The 22,967-nt window shown below is 54.7% G+C and overlaps 2 protein-coding genes across 2 annotated transcripts; one reads left to right on the forward strand and one right to left on the reverse strand.

Annotated features, from left to right (window-relative positions):
• The first annotated feature begins 5,200 nt into the window (after window positions 1-5,200).
• Snrnp25 (small nuclear ribonucleoprotein U11/U12 subunit 25) lies at window positions 5,201-8,533 on the forward strand. The gene is made up of 5 exons (XM_059269216.1): window positions 5,201-5,423; window positions 6,517-6,607; window positions 7,181-7,286; window positions 7,864-7,938; window positions 8,240-8,533. Exons 1-5 carry the CDS (start codon window positions 5,382-5,384, stop codon window positions 8,295-8,297), a joined length of 372 nt encoding a protein of 123 aa, XP_059125199.1. The 5' UTR covers window positions 5,201-5,381; the 3' UTR covers window positions 8,298-8,533.
• Window positions 8,534-9,256: 723 nt separating this feature from the next.
• Rhbdf1 (rhomboid 5 homolog 1) lies at window positions 9,257-22,431 on the reverse strand. Its single transcript, XM_059269218.1, has 17 exons — window positions 22,341-22,431; window positions 15,654-15,794; window positions 15,454-15,584; window positions 14,408-14,621; window positions 13,681-14,097; window positions 13,452-13,609; window positions 12,730-12,987; window positions 12,540-12,651; window positions 12,345-12,419; window positions 12,099-12,260; window positions 11,402-11,502; window positions 11,213-11,276; window positions 10,747-10,841; window positions 10,461-10,536; window positions 10,292-10,392; window positions 10,032-10,185; window positions 9,257-9,885 (listed from the first exon to the last, which is right to left on the reverse strand). The coding sequence occupies exons 2-17, from the start codon at window positions 15,768-15,770 to the stop codon at window positions 9,466-9,468; spliced, it is 2,655 nt and encodes an 884-aa protein (XP_059125201.1). The 5' UTR covers window positions 15,771-15,794; window positions 22,341-22,431; the 3' UTR covers window positions 9,257-9,465.
• Between the last annotated feature and the right edge of the window lie 536 nt (window positions 22,432-22,967).

The following is a 22,967-nucleotide window of genomic DNA, read 5'->3' on the forward strand; positions in this document are numbered from 1 at the left end:
CTTACCTGATCCAGGAGATAAGTCTCAGCAGGCGGACATGGGCCACCCACATCTGAAACCACAAGCACATCACAGAGCTACTGTCCTCCATGGAGCTGAGAGGTGCCTGTCGCCTCCTGCTGCAAGCCAGAATGTTAGTAGGGATAAGACTTCACTCCATGACACCGAGCATCACCGGACAGGGATGGTGGACATTTGTCTAACGACTGACCGAGTGTGCACTGTCCTCCCAGGAACCCCACAGGAGCACACGGGCAGCAAGGACGTGGTACAGAGCAGGCTTGAGCAGAAGCCCTCTAGGTTTTTCCCCTTCGAGGTTTTTTGAGACAGCACTGACAGCGAGTGTGAGTGCTAAACATAAGTAAAAACTCAGTCAGGAGAAACAAACAAGACGGACGGTTGGTGGGGCACGCCTTTAATCCCAGCACTCTGGAGGCAGAGGAAGGCCTGGTCTACAAAGCGAGTTCCAGGGCAAGCAGGGTTGTTACATAGAGAAAACCTGTCTTGAAAAATGGTAGATGGCCGGGCGGTGGTGGCGCACGCCTTTAATCCCAGCACTCGGGAGGCAGAGCCAGGCGGATCTCTGTGAGTTCGAGGCCAGCCTGGGCTACCAAGTGAGTCCCAGGAAAGGCGCAAAGCTACACAGAGAAACCCTGTCTCAAAAAACCAAAAAAAAAAAAAAAAAAAAAAAAAAAAAAAAAAAAAAAAAGAAAAATGGTAGATGGATGGATGGATGGATAGATAGATAGATAGGGATTTTGAAACGGGAAATCTTTACCTCTCCCTCATGGAAGCCCATGTGAGCACAGACACTTCTGTATATTTTTATTAAGTTTTTGGGTTTTATTTTGATTTGTTTCTTGAGACAAGATCTCTCTATTATATGGCTCTGGCTGTCCCAGAACTCATTTCTGGAAGCAGGTGGTCTCGAACTCACAGAGATCCACCGGCCTCTACCTCCTCAGTTGCTGGGATGAAAGGTGTGTGCACCACACTTGATTTTGTGGGGGTTTTGTGTGTGTTTGGTTTGGGTTGGGTTTATGTATTTGGATATTTACCTGCATGTATGTCTCTGCACCACATGTGTGCCTAGTGCCCTCAGAGTTCCATCAAAAGAAGCTGGACCATTGGTTGTGAGCCACCGTGTGGGTGCTGAGAATCAAATCAGAGTCCCCTGGAAGACCAGCCAAGGCTTTTAACCACTGAGCCATCTCTCTAGTCCCCCAAGCACAGTTGCTTTTGTTTTTTAAGCTCACATAAGATTATTAGATATTAAAAAAAAGAAAAAGAAAAGAAAAGAAACAGAGCTAGAAACTCCACCCTGAAGACAGTGAGCCAGGCATGGTGATTCATGCCCGGAACCCCAGCACTTGGGAGCTAGTCAGGAGGCTCAGAAGAGCAACACCATCCTCTACAGAGTGAGTTTAAGATCTGCCTAGGCTACGTGAGATCCTGTCCCAAAAGCAAGAAGGAAGGGGCTGGGGAAAAGGGACTAGATCATTACGTGAAGCACTAACTGAAATGGACCTTCGGGAGTTCTGCTCTAAGCCTTCTGTGAGGACTACATTTGTTATTATTTTTATGAATCACTCTTATTATCATTAGTTTGGTCCTCCTGGAAACCTCACTATTTAGAAGAATGGGCAAAGTCATTTGGGCTTTCACTCTGTTGACCAAATGGATCAATATCATCTCTTCATTCCCTTTTCTACTATTCATTGCCTAATACATAATGGAATTTTTATATTTTTATGTTAAAAGGTGGCATATTCATCTGTATCAGCCAGGGGCTCTAGAGGAACAGAACCAGTAGAATTGAGACATATTAAAGGGAGTTGTAGTAGATTGGTTTACCAAGTCTGCGTATCCAACAACAGCTGCTTGCACACTGGAGAGGCTGAGAACCCAGGAGATGCTCAGTCCTCAAGCCTGGATGCCTCAGCAGTTCTTTTTTTTTTTTTCCAAGACAGGGTTTCTCTGTGTAGCTTTGGTGCCTATCCTGGGTCTCGCTCTGTAGACCAGGCTGGCCTCGAACTCACAGAAATCCACCTGCCTCTGCCTCCCTAGTGCTGGGATTAAAGGCATGCGCCACCACTGGCCAGCACCTCAGCAGTTCTAAGGCCAAGAGAACTCTTGGAGAACCACTTGTCTTCCATCGGTGTTGGGAGCTGAAAAGGCTGAGTTCCAGTGTCACTGGAAGACAGCGGGAACCGCGACATCAACAGAATAGATGAACTCGTGAACAAAACACAAAAGCAAGCAGCAGGCAAAAAGCAAAATCTTTCCCTTCGTACCACTTTATATTAATGTCTAAGCTGCCACCAGAAGGTGTGCCTCACATTCCAGGTGAGTCTTCCCATTTCAATTAATGTAACTGAGAAAATCCCAGAAACCAGAATGGCTGAGTAGTTAAGGCATCAGACTCATGAAAATTCACCACAGGCATGCCCAAACATTGACCTAATCTAAATACCTCACAGATAAACCAGAGACTTGCCTCACAGGTGAGTCTCTGTCCTGTTAACAATCAATATTAATCGTTACAAGTCCACCCTTGTCAACTTGACACCCAAACACATACCCTTACATCACGCTTAATTTCCAAGTGAAGACAAGTTCACAATTCTGCCTAATGTAACTATCCCAGTACAACCACAAACACACTATCCTTCCCTCAAAGTAGGTCAGAGTCCCTTTAATGCTTAGTCTTTTAGTGTGCCAAAAGGCATATATAATAATAAATATTTACAAGACTTAGTAACTGATATGATGCTGCTTCACAGTTCTGTGTTGATGTGAACATACGGGGATACAGACACAGATATGAGGCAGGATAGAAGGACATGAAAATTATGGTGGCATAGAAAGGACAACATGGGAAAGAAAAAAGGCCAGTCATCTCAAGATCTGGTTTTCCCTTTCTGATGATAAAGACAGAAAACTTGACACAACTAATAAAGCCAAATTGCCTGAAACAGTATGTGCTTGAGAGGCGACATCTCAAACAAAAATGTCAAAGACGAGAAAGAAATCGTGCTTCTTTGTTTTTTCGAGACCGAGTTTCTCTGTATAACAGCCCTGGCTGTCCTGGAACTCTCTCTGTAGACCAGGCTGGCCTCGAACTCACAGAGATCTGCCTGTCTCTAACTCCCAAGTGCTGGGATTAAAGGTGTGCGCCACCACCACCTGGCCAGAAATTGTGCTTCTTTAGGCCAATTAATCTATACCATAGAAAAGTTTTTTTTTGTTTGTTTGATTGGTTGGTTTGTTGGTTGGTTGGTTGGTTTGGTCTGGTTTGAGACAAGGTCTCACTGTGTAATCCGTTTGTTTTACTTTCTTCATCTCTGCTATACAACCCTGGTGAGCCTTAAACAGATCTCCCTGACTCAGTTTCTCCAAATGCTGGATTAGAGGCATACAACAGGCTTGGGACAAGAGCTGGAGTTTCTTTTTTTGTTTTGTTTTGGTTTTTCAAGACAGGTTTTCTCTACGTAGCCCTGGTTGTCCTGGAACTTGTTCTGTAGAGAGGGCTGGTCTCAAACTCACAGAGATCCTCCTGCCTCTGCCTTCTGAGTACTGGGATTAAAGGTGTGTGCCACCACTGCCAGGCAAGGACTGGAATTTTTTTTTTTTTTTAAGATTTATTTATTTATTATGTATACAGTGTTCGGCCTGCATGCCAGAAGAGGGCACCAGATCCCATTACAGATGGTTGTGAGCCACCATGTGGTTGCTGGAAATTGAACTCAGGACCTCTGGAAGAACAGCCAGTGCTCTTAACCTCTGAGCCATTGCTCCAGCCCCAAGGACTGGAATTTTAAATAGGGTAACCATTATTTAAGAGAGAGAGAGAGAGAGAGAGAGAGAGAGAGAGAGAGAGAGAGAGAGAGAGAGAGAGCGCTAGCTCAGCAGTTAGGAGTCATGGCTGCTCTCCCAGGGGACTAAGGTTTGATTCCCAGAACCCACATATTGGTTCATAACTGTCTATAACTCCAGTCCTAGAGGATCTGACACCCTGACCTCTGTGGGCATTGCACACACATGGTGCACAGACGAAATAAATGCAGACAATTACAGGGACTGGTGTAAAAAGGCAATAGAAAGAACACGAAGACTGGAGACCAGAGAAGGTGGAGAGCAGATGGGAGCCTGGCACTGCCACCCTGCGTGGTACGAAGGACTACGGGTCCCGCCTGGATTTGTTTGTTTTGTTTTTTCGAGACAGGGTTTACTTACCTGTTGTAGCCATGGCTGTCCTCGAACTAGCTCTGTAGACTAGGCTGGACTAGAACTCAGAGATAGAGTTCTGCCTGCCTCTGCCTCCCAAGGGCTTGGACTAAAGGTATGTGCCACATGCCCGGCTCCATCTCACTAGGTATTTAAGGTTTTTTTTTTTGGGGGGGGGCGGTGTTTGATTTTTTGAGACAAGGTTTCTCTGTGTAGCTTTGGTGCCTGTCCTGGACCTCGCTTTGTAGACCAGGATGGACTCGAACTCACAGAGATCTACCTGGTTCTGCCTCCCGAGTGCTGGGATTAAAGGCGTGCGCCACCGCCGCCTGGCTTTTTTTTTTTTTTTTTTAATTATCTGTTTATTCTATTGGTGTTTTGCTTGCATGTATATCTGTGTGACAGTGTCAGATCTCTAGAGTTACAGACAGTCGTGAGCTGGGAATTGAACCCAGATCCTCTAGAAGAGCAGCTGCTCTTGACCGCTGAGCCATCTCGCCAGCCTCTCTCACTAGGTTTTAAGTGGACCTTTCTGGACACTTTTTGGAATGGAGCCCAAGGAGGAATCCCTGAGTGACTGAGACCTGGCTGGGGCAAAGGCGCACGGGTAGCAACGGCTGGCCCCGAGCAGCAGGAGGCGCCCATCTCCTAGTGTCACTTTGTGAGTGACGCTGTGCTTGGGGGACAGGAAGGTGTGTTGGATGAAACGGTGGCAGTGCTGACCCTCCCTGACGACCAGCCCAGGTAGAAGGGCAGCCTGACTGCAGCTCGACCACACAGGACCCGACGAACTGCATACCGCTCCCGCGCCACCCGCACCCGCACCCGCAACGTGACTAATACCCCGCCAATAGCCTGCTGTCGGCACGCTCCCAGCCTCCCCCGCGGTCTCGCACGTCTCATTGGTCACTGAAGCCACACAGTGCACCAATGACCGAGCTGCCTCGCCGGGGGCGTGGCGCAATCACTGCGCACGCGCTGGAAGGCAGGGCGGGCTGGAGAAGAGACCGAAAAGCAAGAGGCTCTACCGGTAGCTGGCAGCCCTGGAGGACCCCGAGCCTGCGGATCGGCCGGAAGTGCCTGAGGACGATGAGGATGATGAGGAGACACTGCCGCATTCCGAAGCCGTGGACGTGTTCCAAGAAGGTCTCGCCATGGTGGTGCAAGACCCGCTGCTCTGCGACCTTCCGATCCAGGTGTGCGACAGGGCTCTGGGGTGTGGATGGGCACCGGTGGTCCCACCAGCGAAAGACGCTTCTGCGCCTAAGCGAAAGTTTGGGATGAGGGGACCCCAAAACATTCCCTCACAGGCGTCACAAGTTAGGATTAAACAAATAGTAAGATTTTAACTCACGAGCAGTGTGACCGGTCTTTTCCATTTGCTTCAAGCATCAGTGTGCGTGGGCATAGTAATTCTTTCTTTTTTTTTTTTTTTTTTTTTTTTTTTTTTTTTTTTTGGTTTTTCGAGACAGGGTTTCTCTGTGTAGCTTTGCGCCTTTCCTGGAACTCGCTTTGGAGACCAGGCTGGCCTCGAACTCACAGAGATCCGCCTGGCTCTGCCTCCCCAGTGCTGGGATTAAAGGCGTGCGCCACCACCGCCCGGCGGCGGCGGCATACTAATTCTTTAATGTATTTTTTAAACCTTGGCCGTCAGGGGTGTTTAATTTAACGTCTGTGTGCGCACAGAACTGGGGATCACACTTGGAGGCTTTCGAACGCTAAATAAGTGCTCTACCACGAAGTTACACCACTTTCTCAACTTGTACTTCCCTCAGTGTCTTAAAACATCTCGTGTCGCCAGGCAGTGGTGGCACACGCCTTTAACCCCAGCGTTTAGGAGGCGGAGGCAGGCGGATCTGTGTAAGCTCAAGGCCTGCCTGACCCCCTCAGAGCTCCAGACCAGCCAGGGTAACTAACATAGTGAGTTCCTGCCACAAAATAAGCAAACAAAAAATATTTATTTTTGTCATCACTGGTTTTTGGTAACTGGTAAATTTTGCACCCCTGCCCTGCCTCAACCTAGTCCTGAGGCACCAGGCTTGAGGCCCTTGATAGAGGGCTCTCAGAATTGTTAGGCCCGATGCTCTTCCCTTGTGCAGCTCCGTCTCCATCCTGTTCCTTTGCTCCCTTGGGGGACTTTTTAACAGAAAATCCTAAGGCATAGTAGGCAAGACCCCTGTATCTTTGCCCTTCATAATACAAGACACCACTTGGGGGCACTGTCAGCTTGGTTCTCACTGTTGTGTGGGTGTTGGGTCAGCATCTCCACCTCCCTTTGGTCTTTCCTAGGTCACTTTAGAAGAGGTCAACTCTCAGATCGCACTGGAATATGGCCAAGCAATGACAGTCCGAGTGTGCAAGATGGATGGAGAGGTAATGCGTAAGTACCACTGCCTTAGTTACTTTTCTCTTGCTGTACAGAGACAGCGCGATCAAGGCAACGTATAAAAGAAAATGTTTGTGGGGGCTAGAATCCATGTTCCAGAGGGCTAGAGTCCATGACCATCACGGCAGGGAGCGTGGTGGCAGGCAGCCATGGTCCTGGAGCAGTAACTGAGAGCTTACACTCTGATCCACAGGCATGAGACAGAGCTAACTGCAATGGTATGGGCTTTGGAAACCTCAAAGCTCAGCCCCTGTAACACACCTCCTCCAACAAGGCTACACTAAATATCCCCAAACCGCTCCACTGAGGACCAGACACTCAAATACATGAGCCTATGGGGGCCACTCATTCAGACCACAACCATCCTTCTCTTTAAGCCTCAGCTTTCACAGCAGCAAGGTGCTAGCAGAGCTAGTCTGTGAAGCTCGGACCATGCCTGGGTGTGTTGGGGCAGCCACACAGGCACCCTGCCCCACAGAGCAGAGCCCTGGCTTTCTCTCCCATTGCCTGGGGCTTCGTGTGTGGATTCCCACATGGCTTTTCTCCCTTATGTGTCCGTGGTTACAGCTGTGGTCGTCGTACAGAATGCCACGGTCCTGGACCTGAAGAAGGCTATCCAGAGATACATGCAGCTCAAGCAGGAGCGGGAAGGAGGCATTCAGCACATCAGCTGGTGAGTGAGGCAGAAGTGCCTTCTCTGTATCATTCCTGGGGTTGTGTAGGGCACTGTGAGGAGGCAACTTTCAGCTCTTGTGTATACCACCAATGTTCTACTACCAAGGAGCGATGCTGCGACAGTCCCGTGTCATGAGAGCTTTCGGGTTGGGTAATTCTGTGCCTGAGGGTCCTGCCCTGGTTGTCCTTTCTAAACATACCCTTTCACTGACGTCACCCCACCCACACTGCTGGATATCCTCATTTGGAAATACCTGACACCTTAGCACCTTAGTGACTCCCTGGTTATAGATGGCATACCTGTCAGTGGCCCCCTTCCCTCCTCACCCTCCTATTGGATCAAGTGTCTTGTTATCTGACTCTCAGTGTATCACCTATTTCATTAGCAAGATGTGTTCGGTACCTCCTGCAACTGCCTCGGGCCTACCATATACATCATGTAGGGAAAACTTCCAGAAAGGGAATATATCTGTCCTGGGCGCCACGGGCTGTGTGCCACAAGCCTCTACCATCTCAGCTGCCCAGTTCACCCTCCTGGGGATAGCCTGTGTATCATTTAAGTCCCTTCTTTGCAGGTCGTACGTGTGGCGGACGTACCATCTGACCTCAGCTGGGGAGAAGCTCACAGAGGACAGGAAGAAGCTCAGAGAGTAAGTGTAGTCCACCTCCTGAGCTGTAGGTCTGTGGTCCATCAGTGCCCCGTGCTCCACCAAGGGGCTGTGACAGGAAGGTCCCTGGCTGGACTGACTGTCCCGGGGGCATTTCCTTGGGGCCTCCCACTTAACACAGGGTGGAGAAACAAGCCTGCTGTGCTCCCAGCAGAAGGAAACGGGGTGTGGAGGAGGAGGAGGAGGAGGAAGGTGATGGGCAGCCTCACCTGATTGCTCCTGACCCCTCTTGAACCCGGGTGATTCTTCTGTATGTCAGACTCTGTGGCTTTCTCTTTTTCAGTTATGGTATCCGGAATCGAGACGAGGTTTCCTTTATCAAGAAGCTTAGGCAAAAGTGATCCCCAGACGGAGTGATCTAACCTTTCCCAGCAAGATGGCCCCCTCCCCTTGTCCTCACAGGAAAGGGTGTTGAGGTAGCTGCATCCCTGGGTTGCCCGGATGGAGCTGTCAGCAGGAGCCCTGGAGCCCTCAGAACGTGGAAAGTTCCTCTGTCCCTCGCTTTTCCTGTGAACTCAGCCTGTAGATCCTACATGATGGTGGGGCTGGCCTACAGAATAAACCTGTTTGCTTTGTATCTGGAGGAATCAGAAAGCCACTCCATGTGGGTGAGGTGGATCTGTCCCATGCCAGAGGGAGGTGAGGGCAGACACTGGTGTTGGGGAGCACTGAAGTCTCAGAGGCCACACCTAAGCCCTGGGACCGCACTGCTCACCTCTCTTGCCATGGCCTCCCAGCATGGAATACTACAAGCTGAGCCGATAGCTTTGTTTCTGCTGTGGGGAAACAGGAGCCTGCATCCCAGGGCCTCGGGAGGACCTAGCAGGTGACAGAGGGGGAGTGGGGGCCTCAGGCCTCCACCTACAGGTTCCCTATAGCCATGTGTCTCCCAGGCTCAGTGGAAAGGTACTCCCTACTGCGGAGATACAGCAGCACCAGGTCCCCCAGGTCCATGTCGCAATACTGGCCACTAGCCCCACTACAAAACTTCACAGAGAGGTGACAGCCAGTGATGTCTCTGACTTAGGGCAGTGGTTCTCAACCTTCTTAACGCTGCGACCCTTTAATACAGTTCCTTGTGTTGTGGTGACCTCCAACCAAATTATTTTCATTGCTACTTCAAAACTATAATTTTGCTACTGTTATGAGTTGTAATATAAATATTTTTGGAGATGGAGGTTTGACAGAGGGGTCACGACCCACAGGTTGAGAACCACTGACATGGGGACCTGTATGTCCAAGGTCTTCGTGGCCTCTCCCCACAGCCCCAGCCAGAAATCAGGAAAGGCGACAGCTCTGGTTAAGTTAGTGGCAGCTAAAACGCTCCCAGTCCATTTATTGGCCACATGAAGTGGTCGTCGGGGGGACTAGTTAGAAGGTTATCGTGCGAACTCATGTAATAAATGTCCAGCAGTATAGGGGTTCAACAGGGACGAGCAAGGCACAAGAGGTCAGTGTTCAGGGAGCACCATCTGTTCAGCCCTGGGAGGCTGGGTGCCCACGGCTGCTTCAGTGGAGCTGAGCATCCAGCTCGTACTTCTCACAGAACTTGTCGGTGAAAGGGATGCAGGTGAGAAACTCACACCATTCACAGCGGACTGGGTAGAAATAGAAGAGTACCACCAGGCCGGCCAGCAGGCCCAGGAAGACCGCCTGGAAGACGATGATCTGGCACCGTTTGCGGTACAGGTCAAACTTGCCAAAGCTGATGTAAGGCAAGAAGGCAAAGGACAGGAAGAGGCCACTGATGAAGCCTGAGATGTGGGCGAAGTTGTCGATCCAGGGCAGCAGCCCGAAGGCAAAGAGGAAGAGCACCACAGCCAAGAGCTTGAAGAAGGCACGCCAGGGTCGGGCCAGGATCTGCCAGCTCTGGAACAGCTCCACAAAGAGGCAGGCCAAGATGCCAAACTGCGAGCCGGCTGGACCCACCTGACGGAGGGGGTCGGAAGCTGTGAGCCTGTGGGACGGCAGCGTCTCCCCGTCCCCGGAGCTCAGGCCCTCACCTTCCCCTCCCACCTCTCAGAGCATACTTGATCTCCACACAGGTGGGGTCACGCCCTGGGAAGCCGCCTTACCTCTGCTCGGTATGGCAGGAAGATGGCACTGGCCAGGTTGCCCGTGACCCCACTCAGCAGGTAAATGATGGCTATGCGGTGCCAGCCTGCCAGCTTTTCCAGGTCCCGCAGGACGGTCATCTGGAAGCAGACGGACACCAAACAGTGCAGGATCCTGTGGGCAGTGAGGGGCACTCAGCAGGAAGGTGACTGCTCTCTCCCCTCTAGCCCGCCACTTGTGGGGAATGAGGCCACCCCCCCCAGCCCCCAGTCCCACTTGCCCGGCGTGCAGGAAGAGGGACAGCCACAGGCGGTAGAACTGGTCAGGCACCTCGGGGTTGAGGAAAGGCAGGAGGCCACAGACGTCATCCATGCAGTGTACCTGCGCAAAGCGGCCCATCAGCCTCCACAGTGGCCGGGGGCAAAGAGGGGCACGCCCTCGAGGCCTACCTGAGAGCAGAGTGTGGCCTCCTCATGGAAGTAGCCCCTCATGAAGTCACAGTACTCCCGGGAGGTGATCTCACACCTAGAGGGTCATGCCAGGGTTTGGAGGGTGCCCAGCCTTGTAGATGGAGGCTGCTGAGGTCTTCAGGTACCTGTCCAATCTACCCCGGCAGATTTCAGCCCCACCCACCTTCACTGGCCCAGTCTTACTCCCTGACGCTGGAATCAGTTATTTCAGGCTTTAGTGAGGGAGAAAAGTGCTGCCCCAAGCCAGCTGCGCAGGAGCACCCACCTGCCTTTGGTGCCAATGCAGCAGGGCCGGCCTGTGATGACACAGTCCATGTGAGGGTGGTTAGTGTGGTTCCCGGCACTGTTTTTGGTGCAGATCTAAGTGAGGAAGAAAAAACAAGTGGGTCAGGGTCATTACCACACACACCCAACTCTGGCCTAATACCCTTATTGGAGACCGAGACAAAGAAGACTCGGAAACCAGGCCTCTCTTGATTCAAGCAGGTAACACCCAAAGCCTGAGCTGAGCCGCCTGCAAACCAGAATCACGCTTTTTAGCCTCTCAAGTCTTCACGCCATTTTCTTGCCCTGACTCCTTGCTCACAGAGGCAAGCTTTGTCGGACAGACAGGCTGGGCAAAAGCTAGGGCAGTGCAAAGATGTGGGTGATCCGGCAGTGAGAGTCTGCAGCACCGTTAAGGTAGGGCATGGCCTCCTCCCCCATTCCACAAGTGTGAGACCCCAGCTCACCGGCCACTTGGTGATATCTTCTGGCCACTCGTGGGGATCCTCGGAAGAAGGCTCGTCACACACCCTGCATGAGCCCACATGGTTAGAGCCTTTGTCCCATGGCAATGTCACCCTTCTGCCTAAAACAAGGACTCCTCTACACCCCTAGACATACCAAAGGTATTTTAGAGAGTAATCAATAGTGCTCACCTGGGGTCCTGGTGACAGACAGACCCAAACTGCCTCTTGTTGCCTGCGAGGTCTGGAGCACTGGGATGAATGGGCCACTTCACCCATACCGCCAGCGTGGACTGTGGGGACACAGGGTCAGCCCTAGTCAGATCCCACGCTCTGCCCAGTTCAGAGCAATGTGCTGGCTCAGTCGGGAATCAAAGGCAAGGCCTCATGAGTGCCTCCACACAGCTGTTAGGTTAAAACCCCAGAAACACACAGGGGCATATTCCAAGGTGCCCAACGGCACAGTAGAGGCACAGAGACAGCCTCTACCCTGAAGTTGGGGAACGGCATCAGCTATGGTGCTGTGGTTTGGAGGAGTCTTGCATTGTTCTTTCCTCTTGAGACCATGGAGTGTAGCCCAGGCTGGCCTGGAACTTAGCCATCCTCCTCCTCCTTCAGCTTCCTAACTACTGCGCTTTTGGGCCTGCACCATCCAATAAGGCAATATCCAAGTTATGACGCCAAACAGGTGCTGAAAGAGCAGGCCCAAACCGAGGCCAAATTAAAGTCAAATGACGGTCTTCCACAGGAACTGAGAGTGAAATGCAAGAATGACGGGGCCTGGGGAGGTGCCACACACTGACAAAAGCCACAGTAAAAAACGCCGTGACGCCTAAATCTGAAGGTAAGAGTGAACAGCGCAGACAGAGCAGGAGTGTAGGGGACCCACCGAACACTCCTCCTTCGAGGTCTGCACACAGCCAGACCGGTCATTGCGTACACAGCAAGCTGAGTGCTTTTCGCGCTCCCGGGCAGCAAGGATGAAGCTGTGCACCTGTGGGTCCTGGCGCATGCAGGGTGAAAACTTGGCACCCAGGTGAATGAGGGCCTCCTGTGAAGAGGGAGACAGCGGCTGTGGCCTGGGGCCCAGGACTGATGGGACACCTCTAAGCTCCCCCTCCAGCCCTGTCCTCACCGAGCTGGGGCCGATCCAGAAGTTCTCCTGCTGAACGTATTTGACATTCTCATAGACGCCCCGCTTCCGAAGTACCTGGGAGGTAGGGAGTGAGATCGGATCAAATCTGGAGGCCTCCATCCTCCCAGAGCCGGGCCACAGGGTCCAGAGCCTGGACTCCAGTTATCTGGGTGCAGGGAGAGCTGCTGGGCTCACCGAGTCCACTGTCTCATGCTGCGAGAAGCCCACAGGCGCAATACCATAGATGCACACAGCCAGAATGGTGACCAGTGAGTGCACGAAGGTAAGCCAGTAGGTGAAGAAGGGCCTGTGAGACAGAGGTATCAGGAACATGCCTGCCTTGGCTTCCTCACCCCAGCCCAGCCTCTATCCCAACACAGCCTACCTATGGTCGTCCATGTCCTCGATCTGCCGCTTGACATAGCTGTCAATACGTTTCCGGTAGGTGCGGTTGGTGAGCCTTCCCACCATCCCCAAACCATAGGGCCGCTTTTCCCGGGCGAAGAGCTTGCGTACCGGCACAGCGATGCGCTGACCCCTCCTGGGTCCAGCCGCACTGACCACCTCCTGGCGAAGCCGCACCTTGGGCTGCGGGGCTAACGTGCTACCTTCCTTCTGCTTCCGCCAGCCTCGCTCCAGGGGCCTGGAGGGGAACAGCATGTTCACTTCCTGCCTAGAACCTACAACTGCCTTCCCGCTGCAGAACCAGAACACTGCTCCGGGTCTCTGCTGCCCTCCCAGGGGTGGTGGAGACCTCCAGGAAGTCATCTCTCTTCCTTCTCCTCCTTACCAGTGAGCTCCAGGCAGCTTGGCAGGGAGGGAATGGGGAGCCTCAAGACTGAGGCTGTATATCTCAACAGTGTTGACTAGGCCATGGTCTTCCTCCCATCTAGACTCTAGCCCCTGGGCTCTGCAATTTCTGTAGCTGGGCATCAAAGTCTAGGGTTGTGCCTGCCCCTGGGTCCTCATACCCACAGTGGTCAGGCTAGATTCCCAGTTCCCTGGTCAGTCCAAGCTATGACTACTGCAGCATCGCACCCAAGGGCCCAGCTGCTCCCAGTGAGGCAGACTCTCCCTCTGAACCCCTCCCCCACTGCCTGTACTCACAGCATCAAGTGGCTTCGCTCGAGCTCACTGCGGTCCAGGGCCCCACCCGTGAGGTCGGCCTGCTCTGGGGCTTTGTCCCAGTCCTTGAGTGCTGCCTCTGACGGGGACTCAAACACCTCATCTGGGTATGTGGACAGCTCCTCATGGAGGACACCTTCCTGAGCAAATATGTGAGGTCAGGGTGGATCCAGAGACCGAGGAGATGGGGCGACACCCAGGCTCTTCTTACCCGGGCGAAGAAAGACGTATCCAGCTCATCGGGGAAGTCCACCATGTCTTCCTCCAGGAAGCTGGCAGGAGTGAAGCTTCGGCGCTGTCCCCTTCGTAACGTGCCATCCCTAATAGACCGACCCTGAGGACAAGGAGGTGACCTCAGGACCCGGCAGTGGAAGTGGGCCCCGCTCCCACACCTCCAGCCCTGGCCCCCTACACTTGCCTTCACCAGTGCGGCAGCAGCCCGGAAGCTCATCTTGGCCACTGATTCCCGTTTGCGCCGCCGAGGGAGCCGATTAAAACCCGAGCGGGAGCTGGAGAAGGAGCAGAGGGAGGCGGCACCCGGTGTGACAGGAGTGTGGGGGACACTCAGGCCTTCGGCGGTGTCGTCGGCCATGCGGAAGGCCCGGCCGCGGGCCAGGGGGTCTATGATCTGGTGGAGAAGATGCTAGATCAGTATACAGACCCAGGCAAGCCTTCCTCGGAAAGCGTAAATGCTCCCTACACGCTAAGCCTCACGCTCATCCACGACACCTAGAGGGGTTCCTCTCCCGTGACGTTTGCTATCCTGAATCTGAACTGTACAGCCTCACGACTTTTCCTCCTAGGCTCCCTCTCTGGGACTATCTCAGGAGACTTTCTAAGACGCTGTGGCTGCTTTCCCATCCACAGGCTCGGAGGAATACTCTCTCCCCCCAGCCCCTCCCCACCACCTAGAGGAGCAGCAGGAGGAGGCAGCACACCTTCTGCATGCCCAGCTGGCATGGCCCCACATAGAGCGGGGGTGGCGTCTCAGTGCTGGTCATTGACACGTTGTCCTGGCTGGGCAGGTCCAGTTCCCGAATGACCTGTGGCTTTAGCTTCCCATACCGCTGGCTGCAGTGACGGATGCTCTTGCGCTGCCACTTCTGGGTGCTGTCACTGTCCTTGCTCACTCCGAACCAGTCTGCTGTCCCCCTGGCATGGGAAGGACTCAGCAAGGGGAAGCCATGTCTCCTGTCCCCCTACCCCAGTCAGGGAGCCTCAAAGGCCAACCCCCTGGGTAGGCCTCCAGTCACTCCAAGGACCGGGTCTAGTTGGCAACATCTAATTATAAGGACAAGGCAGTTCCAACTCTGGCCACCCCAAGTCCCACTGCAGCATTCTGCATGCCTGTCAGCAGAAAGTTCCCATAGGCCCTCACCCAACCCTGAGTCCAGAGAGAGACCTTGGCCTCAGGCAGCCACCACCACCCCAGGGCACTACAGAACTCAGCAACAGGAGCTGTAGGGTGGTCATGGTCTTTGGACATGCAAATCAAAACACAGCCAGACCCTGCCATGAACAGCCAGGGAATGTCAAGTCAAGCACTCCAACATCTCCAAGAGGCTATATAACATGCACGTGCCAGAAAACACCAACACACTCAAGACCTGCATGAGGTACCTGAGCAAGGACCAAGAGAGAGACTGGCGCTGTGGGAGGGCCTTGCAAGCAGCCCGGGGCCCCAGAAGAGGCAGCGTGTGGACACGCCCAAAGCGTACCTGTCTGTGAGGGGCCAGGGTATTAGGGTGGGGAGAAAGGAGAGCGCATGCCCGGGGAACAGAGTGGCAGGTGGAGTGCCAGCCATAGGTCCCCAGAACAGGAAGATGATACAGTGTTGCTGGGATTAAGATGGAGGAGGAAGCTGAGAGGGAAGGGACCTTTGCCCCTCCCATTGCCATCCCCAGTTCCTAAAGGGGATTCTGTATGCTTGCCTCCAGCCCCTGCCCTAGCCCCAGCCTATGGAACAGCCAGGATGTTGTGGTACCTGCGGATGGTCTGTGTGATGGATGTCTGACGCTGGAGCACCATCCTCCGAGGCTCATGGTGGGGTGATGGGACACGGGCTGTCTCAGCTGGCATACTCACACTCCGCAAGAAAGCCTGCCGCCGCAGGGGCTAGACAACAGAGTTATGGTGAGGAGCCTGGCCAGGGAATTCCCAAAACCCCTAGTGGCCAGAACCTACCTGCAGGAAGCTGGGTTCTTCTGCTGCTGGGGGCACCACAGCTGGGATGTCTAACTTGAGCCATGGGGGCTTCTTGCGTTGCAGACTACTAGTACTGTCCCTTCGGGCCTCACTCATGGTTCCGGATGCGGTGAGACAGGCCTGGGGATGGAGGGGTATGCTGAGTGACAACCCTGGTAAGTTTCCAGGGACACCATGGACCCAAACCTAGAAGAAGCAGCGCCAGCCCAGCAGAGGTGCTCACAGCTCCTGCCATATGCTGGCATGCTCTGTGCCTGATCTCACCACAGACAGGTCCCCCAACAATAGAAATCCATGGGACAGCCAGGCGGTGGTGGCACACGCCTTTAATCCCAGCACTCAAGGAGGCAGAGGCAGGCGGATCTCTGTGAGTTCGAGGCCAGCCTGGTCTACAAAGAGAGGTCCAGGACAGCCAAGGCTGTTATACAGCCTTGTCTTGAAAAATCAAGAGAGAGAGAGAGAGAGAGAGAGAGAGAGAGAGAGAGAGAGAGAGAGAGAGAAGCCATGGGGCAACACTACTTGCGCCTACTATAAGCAAGACAAGATGCTTGGCACACACTGGTAGAGACTCCCACCCTCTTGAACTTAAAGCCTGGGTAACAACAGCCTTATTAAATAAGGAAGTGCCCGGTGTGTTGGGCAGAAAGCAAATTACAGGTGCTTGGCTGAGGGTAGTGACAATTCCCTGGCAGCTGGAAGAGGCTGAAAACCACACAGATAGCATGTGGGGTTGTGCACACACAGGAGCAGCTGGAAAAGCCTAGGAGCACAGGGCACTAGCCCATCTGTCCCGGCCATCTTCACCACCATGACCTCCACCCCCACACTTGTGGGGTTTGTGATCAATCAGTTCTGCAGAAGACTCCCCACATTTAAAGAAAGTTAACTTCCTGGGGCTTCAGAGCAATAGCCAGGGCACCAGACGCCTGTGTCCAAAGGACTTTAGAAAGAGAAATCCCTTGGTGCAGGGTAATCCCAGTACTAAGGAGACAAAGGCAGATGTCTATGAGTTCGAGGCCAGGGGTATACAGTGAGACCACATCTAAACACAAAACAAAAATTCCTTGGAGCAGAAACCACAATGAATGACCACGAGGTGGCGCCAATTGCCAAAAAAGGCCATGAAGTTTCTAGGCACGGACAGGTTGGGGAAAAGTGAATAGTAAGGCCCTAAACTATTCACACAAGTGGGCCCTCCAGAAAGCTCAGAAGGTAAACGTGCTTGGTGTGCGAGCCTGACTCAATCCCCAGAAACCACAAAAAAAAAAAAAGAAGAAAAATGAGTCCACAAAGTTGTCCTTCAGTCTCTGATTGTGTGTGTGTGTGTGTGTGTGTGTGTGTGTGTGTGTGTGTGTGTAGCTGGGCATGGTGGTGCTCGCCTTTAATCCCAGCCCTTGGGAGGCAGAGGCAGGCCTCTGTGAGTTCAAGGCTAGCCTGGTCTACACAGTGAATTCCATGACAGCCAGGGCTACATAGTGAGACCCTGTCTCAAAATTATATATATATATATATTTGAGCCAGGCATACTGTTGCACATCCTTAATCTTAGCACTTGGGAGGCAGAAACCGGCAGATATCTGTGCTTTTGAGGCTAGCCAAATTCCAGTCAGTGCAGAAAGGCCCAGCTCAAGACTGTCAGGCAAGTCTTGACCTCTGTGGGACTCTTAGTTCCACTTTACAAGGACAGTCAGAGCAGATATACACCTGACCCTGCTCCAAGTGATGGGCCTCAGGTGTCTGGAAAGTGAAGATGAAAGCGGGCTGAGGACGCAGGCAGGGTAGGGCTCCCTGAGGTAGGACTCAGGGCTGAGGACACAGGCAGGGCTCCCTGAGGTAGGACTCAGGGCTGAGGACACAGGCAGGGCTCCCTGAGGTAGGACTCAGGGCTGAGGACACAGGCAGGGCTCCCTGAGGTAGGACTCAGGGCTAAGGACACAGGCAGGGCTCCCTGAGGTAGGACTCAGGGGGCAGAAGATACAAAATCCTAGACCTAATCTAGGACCTGAACAGACCTGTGTAACCCACCTGCTGATGCTTCAATTCAGGGCTCTCCCTCTCCATGTCTGGAGGAGGTAGAGGCTCCATTCTCACTATAAACAATCAAGGAAAAGGAGGCCTGGAAGGCAGTGAACCCCCAAGGCTGGGCTGGGCCCTGTGAGGCCCACTGGGTAAGGGACAGGTACCAGACAGGATGGAGGATGCCTCACATGTCCTGCCTCTGGCCCATCCTGAGCCGCGCCACTCAGGAGCTCCAGAAAGGAACATGACCAGGAATGCTCCCAGGACCACAGAGAATGCGAAGTGCTGGGGACTGGCCTTCCCAACAAGCTGGGTACCTGTGCCCAGCACGTCTACGTGGCACTGAACTGGTGCCCTTCTCAGGAATCCAAGCTGCCATTTCCCACAGCTACTGATCTCCACGGCTCCGCCTCCCTGACCAAAGGCTGTCTTAACCTCCCTTTCTCTTGTATCGCAGTCAGTCCTGCGACACGCTTTCTGCTGCCCTCCAGGGCTGTCCCCTGGTGCTGTCCACAGGGTGGCAAGCACCCGTTCTCCTGAGTGGGGTTGCAGGGACGCTGGTAGGAGCTGACCCTTCAGCAGCAGGACCTGGAGACAACAGCTGAGCAGCCTGGGTGAGTGCAAATGGGCAAAGCACGAGCTGAGAGGCCGGTGACCCAGCACAGGGAGCCTGGCCCAACAACAGCCTGGCCCAGCCGAACATCTGGCTCTCCCGGGGTCCCCTTCTACAAACCTCCCATGCCGCAGTGAAGGGAAACCCAAGGGAACCACACACACACAACTCTAGGCCTGCAGTTTGGGGAGAGGATGCCCACCCTGCCCTAGTACTGTGTTCCCAAGATGCCCCACCCGATGCTCTCTTCCTAACAGGGCCTCAAACTAGTGGGATACACAAGGCCTGGGGGAGGGGCATACCAGGCCAGACAAAGAGTCTAGGCCAAGGAGCAGCACGCTGCCGGCCCACAGTGGTTCAGTGTCTAGATCTCCCCCAGGCACACAGTGGGCTCTTGTTCCCTGTCAGCCCCCTTCTCTCTCCTCTGCTGGCCTCGGTGCAGTGGGAAACCATGGCCCATGGAGAGAGAGGCTGACTGCCTGGGGTCACACACCATGAGTCACCCCAGAAGCATAAGGAGCCGCCCAAAAAGGAGCTAGAGTAAGTGGGAAGTGTCGGAAGGCAGGGCAGTGGCTGGCAGTGGGATGGAGTCAGGGCAGGCTCCCGGGCCTTGTCAGGGCTCCAAGCAGCTTGAGCGAGATTCCAGTTGAGGGTGAGGGACAGGGTGGACCAGGGAGCTACGGAAGTGGCACACATCAGAATCCACTCTGACTGTCCGTGGACACGGTGTGAAGAGTAGGAGGGAGGTTGTCGAAGAGATAGGGGTCGATCCTGCTGTGGGACAACTGGGGACCCTCCGGGCTAGCCCTGTTCATCAGTTAGAGCCAGGAAGCCAGAAGGCAGGTAGCGCGGCATGAGCCAAAACTCCATACCCACACCACTGTCTCCAGCACTTACAAGCGTGAGCACGCCTGGACTTTTCTCTTGACTCTTTGAGACAGGGTCTCATGCAGCCCATCCTGGCCTCAGGCTCACTATGTAGTTAGAGGACTGCCTTGAACTGATGCTCCTCCTGCCTCCACCTCCTAAGTGCCGAGATTACAGATGTGCACCACCACAGCTGGCAGGCCTCCATTTTCTCATCTGAAAGGGGGTGGTGAAAGCGCTTGGCACACAGTAGGTGCTCAATAAGCGGCAGCTGAATCAACAGCTGCCTGAGTGGGGAGAAGGCAGGCAAAGCTGAGGCACCGCTGGGTAAGGTGTTACACACCTGTCATCCCAGCACTCCGCTCCGGAAGGAGGATTCTGAGTTTGAAGCCAGTCCAGGCTACCCCATGAAACCCTGTCTCAAAGAAAAAAACAAGAGAGCAGAGCTGCAGGTGGGAGCTGCCGGTGGGAGAAGGACCTGAGGGTGCATCCTGCAAAGGTAGAGTACGGGACGTACAGCCATAAGGCGCAGACATCCAAGACATCTGCCCAAAGCTGGTGTGAAACTGCATCCCCGGTGTGGGCCACAGCTGCCTCACACTCTGGCACCCCCACTTGAAGCCCATCTTCTCTCTGATCTAATATCTGGCCTCAAACTGCCCCTGGGGGAGGGACTCACAGCTTTCTATAGCCTCTATGCTGGCCCATCACCACATGCTACTGCGACTCCCCCGGCCTCTCTTTGTCCCATCTGTAAATGGCATCACATTGAGTGTTGGCTGGGCCCGTTGTGAACCATAAGGAACTCGGCGACGTCCGCTCTGGCTCCTCCATTTTCACGTAGGAGAAACCTGTTTCAGCACGGGGCAGGACAGGCCTCTGCTGTGTCCTCCCTCATCTCCAGGACACACTAGATTTTGCCCCTCCCCTTCACCTGCCAGCATCTCTGAGAAGCACACACACACACACACAGAGTGCAGCAGAACAAGGGATTCTCTGCTGCAGACAATCTGTGGGAAACTCCTAGGCCCTAGGGGTGCAGGAAGCCCTGGGACCCACGGGAACAAGGGATGGTGGAGCACATGGGAGGAAAAGGGCCATCCCCGGGGACAGCCACCAGCCATCGCTCAAAAGCACACACAGCCCAGGGGTCTCTGATGGCCAGCCAAAATCACTGATCCAGTTGGGGCTCAGAGGGGAAAGGGGACCTGTCCAAGCCACCCAGTCATAAAGGGGCTTGGAGTAAGAAGTTCGCTGTAAATTAGACCCTGGATTAGTGCCCACTAAGTCGGACACTTCTGGTCCCAATCTGCAGTCCAGCTGAGTCACTGAATGGAGCGGGAGGCACAGAGTTCCCCAGAATTGCTCTAACTGACTCCCGACGTTCTACAACTCAGAAACCCCTCCCAGGAACCACAGGAAGCAGGACAAGACAGGAGAGGCTTTGGAGGGTAAACTGAGTCTGCAACAAGAGCTTCAGTCATCAAAAGCCAAGGACACCTGCCTCAGACCTGATCCTAACAAATCCTGTTGACAGTATGGCAGGAAGGAGTCACGTCCATTTTACAGATTAACTCAGAGAGGCCATTCACTGCCTGAGGTCACAGGACCTCAAGGGAGTTCAGCACCTCGGCCAGGTCTGCCAGGGAACTGGGAGGGATCCTGTGGCTGCAGAACATCTGGGGCTGAGGGAGGCTGCTGTGACTCTCTGGGTGACTCCCTCCTCCCTCGCGGAGTCACCCCTAAACACAACAAACTCAAAAAAAAAATGGTCAGAAGGCCAAGAATCTGATCCTGAGGCAGAATAACCTATGCCAGTGAGGTGAGGGAGATACTCACATTCCGGAAAGGGGTACGGTGAGGAGCTTGGAGGGATGGGGCTAGGGTAACAGGAGGGAAGGACTCTGACGGTCCTTTCAATGGAGACCTAAACCAATGCCACTAGACCAGCTCCCCAAGGGAACCAAGGCTGGCTCACCCAAGTAGACTTCCCCAAAGGGCTCCTGCAGAGGAGCTGGCCAGTCATGGAGGCTCCCTGGAGGTCTGCGGAGGGTGCCAGAACCTGTACCTTCAGTCTGGCCTACCCGACACACTTGCCCTCTTAGCAGATCTCTAAGGGACCCAGCTTGCCCAGAATGACCCTGGTAGCAGAGAACTCAGCCTCTGGAACCTCTTAAGAACCAGCCAGCTGCTGAGATCCCCAGCATCCTCCAGGCTTAAGGGCGGGGGCAAGGGGCTGAGGCTCGCCCCGTGGAGGTGGGGAGCACCTAGCCTGGGACTGCCCCGGCTTCTAGCTGGTCTAAACCTGAAAAGCCAGTTTCATCCTAGAATCTTCTCCCTGCTTCAACAGGAAGTGGGGAGGGGGGGCTTTCCCAGGACAGAGCTGGGGGCCTCCAAATCCGGGCCCCGCCCACGCAGACAGACACACTACCCCAAGAGGCACACGGAGCAGGAACTCTGATCGGGACAAACTGAGCGGAAAGAAAGTCTAGGGGGAGTCCCCTGACCATTCTCCACCCAGCTCTACAAGCATGCTCCCAGCAGGACAGACAGGCCCTCTCGCCTATCCCTGGGCACCTAGGGTCCGCGGTCACCCCACCGCGCCCAGGCCTACTTCAAGAACCCGACTGTGGCCTCCAGCTCGCCCTCCGGGTCACTGCACAGGGCGGGAGCTGTCTTTGGAGGCAGTTCCCGGGTTTGCTGATGCGAACCGGGCTGAAACGGGCCGAGCAGGCCCAGCGGAGCTCCCCAGCCCGCAGCTGCTGCTGTTACTCCTGTGAGCCGGGAGGACGCGGACCCGGTGGCCCGAAGTCGCGCGCTCTGCGCAGAGTTTCAGATGCCACCCTTGGGGGGCAGGGGTTAAGGAGGGCATGGGGGAAGGGCTGGCAGCCGAGGCGCCGCTCCGGGCCGCTGCGGCCCCAGGACCTCTGGCCCCGGGGACCCGGTGAGGCCGGTGCCCAGCTTGCCCCGCCCGCCAGGCTGCGCCGATCCGACCACGGGCTATTTCTGTGGGGCGCCGGGCTGGAATCCGGGCCGCGCCGCCTCCGCGGCCGCTCGGGAAAAACTCCGCGCACCGCCTGGCAGCGATCGGCGGACACTTGCGCCAGAACGCAAGCCCCGCACCGGCCCGCCCTGAGCCCCACGCCAAGACCCCGGCCGCCACTCACCGCCGCAGGGTCCTCGGAGGGGTCTGCACCGGCTGCCGCCGCCGCCGCCGCCGGCCGGGAGGGCGCCCGCGCCTAGTCCCTGCCTGCGCCGCCCGCGCGCCGGCCGGGCCCGTCCGCCTGGGAATGCCACGGGCCGAGGGGCGTGCGCGCCGGGGGCGGGCCCGGCCGAGGGGCGGCCGCCTGACTCAGGGCTGAGGAATGCGCGCCGCCCGCCCCGGGCGCCTCCTCCGGGAAGGCCGCCGGCTGCGCTCTGCCAGCCGTCCGGCAGAGACACCTGTGGCTGGGAGTCGGGCTCGCTGGTGACTGCAATGATCAAAGTCAGTCCTGGGCTCGCCTTTCCCTGACTCTTAGGTCGGCTTTCCCCTTGTGCTGCCCCTAACTGCTTGGGAAGGGAGGGAGGGGAGCCCCAGAGCAAGGGAGTGGGAGTGGGAGGCACCTAAAGGCCAGATTGGACGCCCCTTTGGAAGGCAGGCTCTGGTAAATCACTGAGGCTCCGGAAGCTCTCACCTCCCTCATGCACATACTCCTGATCCTTCATAGTAAACAATCATGCATTCAACCCCTCACACGCCTGTTTGCACAGACACGTGCGCACACATGCACTTCAAATCACTTTCATAGGCTCAT

Source organism: Peromyscus eremicus, chromosome 8a (genome assembly GCF_949786415.1).
Source record: "Peromyscus eremicus chromosome 8a, PerEre_H2_v1, whole genome shotgun sequence".
NCBI classification, from domain to species: domain Eukaryota; kingdom Metazoa; phylum Chordata; class Mammalia; order Rodentia; family Cricetidae; genus Peromyscus; species Peromyscus eremicus.

Excerpts from the sequence above, each read along its gene's own strand:
- Rhbdf1 (XM_059269218.1), bottom strand. The coding sequence starts at position 15,770 with ATGAGTGAGGCCCGAAGGGACAGTACTAGTAGTCTGCAACGCAAGAAG. Across the intron at positions 12,988-13,451 it reads GAGCGAAGCCACTTGATGCT|GCCCCTGGAGCGAGGCTGGC; the intron begins GTGAGTACAGGC and ends GTTCCCCTCCAG. Across the intron at positions 12,261-12,344 it reads TCTGGATCGGCCCCAGCTCG|GAGGCCCTCATTCACCTGGG; the intron begins GTGAGGACAGGG and ends CCCTCTTCACAG.
- Snrnp25 (XM_059269216.1), top strand. The coding sequence starts at position 5,382 with ATGGTGGTGCAAGACCCGCTGCTCTGCGACCTTCCGATCCAG. Across the intron at positions 6,608-7,180 it reads GATGGATGGAGAGGTAATGC|CTGTGGTCGTCGTACAGAAT; the intron begins GTAAGTACCACT and ends CCGTGGTTACAG. Across the intron at positions 7,939-8,239 it reads GACAGGAAGAAGCTCAGAGA|TTATGGTATCCGGAATCGAG; the intron begins GTAAGTGTAGTC and ends TCTCTTTTTCAG.